The 6,102-nt window shown below is 27.3% G+C and overlaps 2 protein-coding genes across 6 annotated transcripts in view; one reads left to right on the top strand and one right to left on the bottom strand.

Moving 5' to 3' along the window:
- Positions 1-2,742, bottom strand: part of LOC100168508 (ATPase family AAA domain-containing protein 3) — a 5,833-nt gene extending 3,091 nt beyond the window's left edge. Inside the window, exons 1-7 of one of the 2 annotated variants that reach the window (XM_029490382.1) lie at positions 2,707-2,721; positions 2,342-2,534; positions 2,049-2,262; positions 1,216-1,310; positions 991-1,156; positions 769-926; positions 467-614 (exon numbers count right to left, since the gene is read on the bottom strand). In XM_029490382.1, coding sequence (XP_029346242.1) covers positions 467-614; positions 769-926; positions 991-1,156; positions 1,216-1,310; positions 2,049-2,262; positions 2,342-2,522 — 962 coding nt within the window. In that variant the 5' untranslated portion in view covers positions 2,523-2,534; positions 2,707-2,721. Of the gene's footprint in view, positions 1-466; positions 615-768; positions 927-990; positions 1,157-1,215; positions 1,311-2,048; positions 2,263-2,341 lie in introns of both variants that reach the window. The other variant, XM_029490381.1, reaches the window with a different exon arrangement.
- Positions 2,743-3,163: 421 nt separating this feature from the next.
- Positions 3,164-6,102, top strand: part of LOC100159605 (heparan-alpha-glucosaminide N-acetyltransferase) — an 11,193-nt gene continuing 8,254 nt past the window's right edge. For 3 of the 4 annotated variants that reach the window (XM_016809633.2, XM_008189652.3, XM_003240066.4), the window contains exons 1-2: positions 3,164-3,789; positions 3,866-3,982. In XM_016809633.2, the coding sequence (XP_016665122.1) occupies positions 3,903-3,982 (80 nt within the window). In that variant the 5' untranslated portion in view covers positions 3,164-3,789; positions 3,866-3,902. The remainder of the gene's footprint in view (positions 3,790-3,865; positions 3,983-6,102) is intronic. The other variant, XM_001945754.5, reaches the window with a different exon arrangement.

Below are 6,102 nucleotides of genomic sequence, written 5' to 3'. Positions count from 1 at the left end.
ACATGGATTTTTCATGTATCAAAATCGCTTGAAACTATGTAAAAAAATAATTTTCAAAAAAAATGTACACTTTTTGAAATAATGAGTGTTCAATGATAAAAGAATCACCTGGTATAGTTTCAATAGTATGCTGTTTGTTTTGATATTAGAGTGAATTGACTGACTATCAAACTTTTAAGTAAGAACATTATCTGTGCTTATGCGTCAGCAATTTTTTGATATATTTATTTTCAAGCAAGATATGGGCATGTGAAATATTGAAAATTCGGCAACGCTTAAGCACAGATAATTTTCTTAACTAAATGTTTGATAGTAGGTCAATTCATTTTAGGGTCAAAAAAAACAGCACACTATTGAATGGAAATTTTCTATGGTGTACATGTGTAAAACAGAGATAGCAAATGCATGGGTAGAGTTCTCTTAAGGATTTTTCTTATATGTTTAAATGTAAATATTATATACATACCCTAATCTAGATTCTAATTTTGGTGGCAAAATAACATCTTTTAATGCACTACTTTTTTTATTTCTGAGTTCCTTAAATGTTAAAATTGGGTGCCTTACTAATTCTAACAATGAGAAACGAGAGGTTTCTCTTACCAACGAAGGTTTACCTAAAAATTATCAAAAATTTTAAATTAAATATATTTTTAATTTTGTGTTCTATTAAAAATTAGTAGATTTCCTTAAACATTTCAATAATTTGAGACTCAACAACATTATATAATAACAATTTTAAATATTTCATTATAACTTAAGTATATTCACCTAATCTTGATTCAACATATTTTGCTGTAACACCGGTAAAACCCTTGGCACTGTATATACCTAATGCCAAAAGAGATAAGCCTCCGGCAGCCATTAAAGTTTTATCCCAATCAGAGAGCAATGCATTTGCTCCACTTCCAAAAATTGAGCCTGCAGTTCTTGAAACAAAAAAATTGTAAATATTTACATTTTTTACTCTGATTATAACATTTTAGTAAATACTTTATGGACTCCAAAACGGTTTGTCGATGTTCAGAAGCTTTTAATTTGAGTTGTTCCATTGTTAAATCATGGTTCTCTCTCTCTGCCTTTGCTCTTGCTAATGCTTTAGCCTCAGATTTCTTAGCATCTAACTTAGATTTCATCTCAATTTCATGTTCAATAGTAGCTGTAACAAAAAAAAAAAATGTAATGTGTACCTAAATATTTAATTATATTTAAAAATACCTTTTTTCATAGATTCTTGCTTAGCTACAGATTCTTCTTGTCGTCTTAAGTTCTCTTCATTAGAAGCGCGTTGTTGTTGAAGCTGATCTTCATACCTAGTGACAATTAGCAGTTCATAAATCAGTGGCATACATTTGGGTGGGAAGGGAGTTCAGAGTTATCTGACTTGTTTTATCTTACTCATTTCTTTAAACATGAATATATAATGCTGACAGGCCAAAAGTTGTGGAGTTATTTTGAATAAAATAGTACCAACTACCAAGTAATATAAAAGGAAAGACAATTTTATTACTTTATATATTGATAAATTTGATACATTATTTGCCTTGTGCCAGATAATTTTTTAGTCACTACACTAGTTGTGTCCGATTGAATAAATATGAAATTAATGTTAAATAATATTATTTCTATTTTAATAAATATTAATATAAAAGTTGATAAGTGAGACATGCCACTGTGTTGCCTTGCGTATCAACACAGTGATGGCAACGCATTTGCATTATCTACTGCAATGTCTAATACTTCTGTAGTCCAGCTTTTGGTCAATTTTTACAACATTGGATATTTACTCATAAATTAACAATTTTCTTATTTTGTTGTCATTCAAAAACGATAAACCATAAGTATAAAATTTCCACAGACTGTTGTAACGACTATTGTTTATAATTAAAATTATTGTGATGGGTAAGGCTCTCAAAGAAACATGCATGTGTCACACGTAAATATAAGAAAATTGATTGCATGCTACTGTCCATAATTGATATGTGTAACATGACTATTTTGTAAAATTGTACAGTTAAAAGCAAAAAGCATATTTTAATTAAAATAAATACCTTTTGCGGGCTAATTGATCTTGATATTGTGACCGTAATTGATGCTGTTTAGTTTCTTCTGCTAACAACTTTTTTCTTTCTTCAGCATCAACCCGCTTTTGTTCGACACGTACTTGTTCCAAGTGAATTTCATATTCTTTTATTTTTGTTTGATACTCAATTTGTTTTGTAGTTTCTTGCAATTTAGCTAAATCTAATGCTTCCTTGGCATGTTCTTAAAAATTGTATATAATAAAAACCTAATTAATATCTATTCTATTCTCATAACCACTAGACCATAATAATATACCAACTTGACTTTTCCAATTCTTTGGCAGCTTTAGCTGCTCGTTCTAATGCAGATGAATCAAATTTATATGCCTCGCCACTAGATGATGATGGTGGCGGTGATGGTTTTTTATCTGAAACATTGTCTAAATTTTCCAAGTTTGGTGATTCAGGGGTATTACCACCCATTCCGAAAATCCATGACATGATTACTGAAATCTAATGAATTTTTAGTTAAACCTTAAAATCTATTCACTTAAGGTTAAGACGTCACTATGTGTCAATTGTGTCACGAATCACAATATTTTAAAATAAGTTAATATTTTATATGAAAATAATTAATCCCGACCACCTAAGTGTATATATTTACAATATAATCAAAAAGATGTACCTATAAGATCAAAATATAATCTTTGGGTAAATTGACGAATTATTAAAAAATAAAAAGAGCAGAAAAAGACCATAACCTACAAATGTTTTACATGTTAGCCATCTCAAGAGTATAATATATCTCAATTCTTCATTTCTATGTATTATATTCTGTTCATACACTTCGATAGTTCTATTCCCAATATTAAAATTATCATTATTTTACGTTAGTCAAACAGAAAATTAACATATTAATATATTATTATTAATTTTATTATTAAGCTTGTTATCTTATAATTTAATTTTATGTCCGTAAATTGATTAAGATAAAAAGTAAATACAAATTTAAAAAAAATTTAATGGATCACAATATTAATGGATACAGATTAAATTTTCATGATTTTGATAACAACTGATAACAGTGAATTTGATAAGTCTGTGCAAAATAATAATATACATTTATACAAAAAATATTACAAAACAGTTTTAAATGTCTACCACTCGGCACTCATGAGTGGGGACTGGGGACACAATAAATTATTGTCTCTCATGGCCTATTAGTGATTAGTCTCATAAGTCATAAACTCATAACTATCGTAATGTTAAATGTACTGTAACTGTGTGACTATATTATGTCATTACTCAACACTCATTAGTCGTTAGTCATTTTACTATTTAGTCGTATCTATTGTTAAATATAATTTGAAATATCGAACTCCCGACTCCCGAGCAAATAATTCTATTCAGACGATCGTCGAAGTTCACACGATCTATTTTCCATGCAATCACTGTACCTAGCTCCCCCGAACATTAAAATATGTCACCGATATTCTTACGAAGACTTTTTTTTTTACCCAATACTATCGAATAATGTTTAAAATAATTATCGAATCCGGTCACCGCATGCCATGTATTTAACGCGCGATAGCAATAATAATTATTATTTGGTCTAGTTTATACCATTCCCGTCGTGGTGACTAAACCAACGGAGTTGTTTGACAGTCGCTATAATGGTTCATAATTATTTGTTTGTTTCTTTTAATAATAATAAAAATAATCGTTATTGTTAAAATGTCCGAGTTCCTGTTAAACCCGTCGTAAACAAGTATGTTCTGTTCTGCAATTTGTCATAGGTAATTTTTTTTTTAATAATTATCCAATGTATTATTTAATGTTTATAGTTTGAAATGGCATCGGACGATTGTAAGAATCTCTTGTATGACCAAGCATGCTTACAAGTGTGGGCAGACAATGCTCCGAATATTTCATTATGGATGCAAACGAAAGAATGTTACAAAGTAAGTAAAAAATTTAAAAAATTAAATTCACACATTTTAATATGGATCACTTATCTATGAAAATAATTTGATTACATTGTGTTATATTGATACATTGTCATCATATAGGTCAAGTATAATCTATTGTAATCTGTTCATTTCATAACCTTCCAATATTTTATTATGTATTTGCATGAACTGAAATATTGTTTTTATTCATTTTTCATTTTATACTCTAAAATAATTTCTAATAAACAATACATACCTAATAGAAGGGAATATAAAAATTACCAAGCAATAAGCAGTGGAGTAATAAGTATTTGGTTTTTTGGAAGGTGGATAAAAAAAACATAATATACTCAAGGGAGTAGCAATTGGCTACAACATGTCACCACACATGCCTCCTATTAAACGTCGCATTACATTTGATTTATCTCATATCTGTGACTATTTAATTGTTATATATTTGTTATTAGGTAAATAGTTCATATAGATAATTATTATTTTGACTAGTTGAAGAGAAAAGAGCCATAGGTTTATTTCTATTTGTTTGAAAAAAGAAGTTTATACTAAATAGTACTTTATTAAAAATATAATATAAATTATAATTCCTTATATTATTTTCACTTTAAGTTATTAAATTTAAAATTGAGATTTGATTATTATTTTGTTAATTTACTTAAAAGCATATTTAAAATAAAACTATACAATTTTATAACATTTAAAGATACATATAACTAATTACCAGTTAAACACTTGCCACTTGAGTATTACTAAAAGTTTTATTAGGTAACTAATCCTAATCTTTACACTAATTATACCTGTGGTTTATTGACTTTATGGTAATTGTAATTATGCTGTACATTTTGAATGGAATTGCTTAGTTATTAATTGGTAAGTAATTCAAGTCATATTTAACAAGTAATGATGATACGGATTTTTGAGTTTAACGTTTATAAATCTTTTTTGTAAAGACATATATCACTAATCATTATATTAGTATCACTGTCCCATAAAAATATATATAAGTATACTTTTATATTATTTTACTTGGTGATTATTGTATCTTACCTATTTTGATTTTTTGAGCTTACAATTAATAAATTATCATACTACCTAGTATTTTTTTTTTCTAAAAAGTAAGAATATTCAGTTCTTATTAAAAAGTATTAAATATTGGTTACTGTGTTATTAGTATTTTTATTTTATATTTTTATGATAGGTAATTATGGTGTTTATAATAATTAATTGTTGTTTTATCATTAATATTAAATATATGTAGGTATGTAAAGTTCAATCTTGTAAAAAGATACTTTTAATTTGTATTTAAATAGAGATATAAATACATCAACTTAAAAAGTATTTAAACACAAATACTTATTTAAATACATTTGTTTTAAGTTTTACCTTTGGGTTCAATACTTTTACTCTGATATTTAAACTTTAAATTTGACCATTGAGATCAAACTCATTCAAACTGTACATATTATTATATAGTTAATAATTAATAGTTCATATATAATGCATGTTCCATATTCTGGTACTAACCAAGGTACCTATAATTGTATGATAAGTTAATAATCACAAATTAATGATCGTTTTAATTATTTATTGTATGAGAACTAAATAGATATTATAAGAACCTTTATCTCCACAACAAACCTAGCTTCTGGCCAGAGCCGTAGCATTGTTCATTAGCACTCCTGGCCATTTATCATATTTCCGCCCTTGTAAATTCCCCCCCCCCCCCCCCACACACACACACATATAAAAGACTTATGTATTTGTTATTTTATTTTTATTAGTAATAATTATGATATTAATAAAAAAAAAATAGGAAACGCTGCCAAACTTGTTATAACCTTATATAATAATTTTAAAAAAAAATTAATTTTTTTACATTTCAAAATTTCACTTTTCATATGTAATATATCTTTGAAGTTGATTTTGAAGCCAATTAATGTTGAATCGATATAATACCCATATTTGTCAATCTGTCCTGTGACATTGTAGACTTTAGATAGTTCTTAGTAATTTTAAGTTTACTAAAACTTCTTTCACACTTTGCAGTTGTTATCCCGCTTGAAAATTAAAATATGGAATAAAAGCTGAAGCTTAAGAGGACGTTATACCCGCATGTG

Source organism: Acyrthosiphon pisum, chromosome A2 (genome assembly GCF_005508785.2).
Source record: "Acyrthosiphon pisum isolate AL4f chromosome A2, pea_aphid_22Mar2018_4r6ur, whole genome shotgun sequence".
Taxonomy (NCBI): Eukaryota; Metazoa; Arthropoda; class Insecta; order Hemiptera; family Aphididae; genus Acyrthosiphon; species Acyrthosiphon pisum.
Note: the sequence above shows the minus strand (reverse complement) of the source record. Positions and strands in the feature narration are given on the sequence as shown.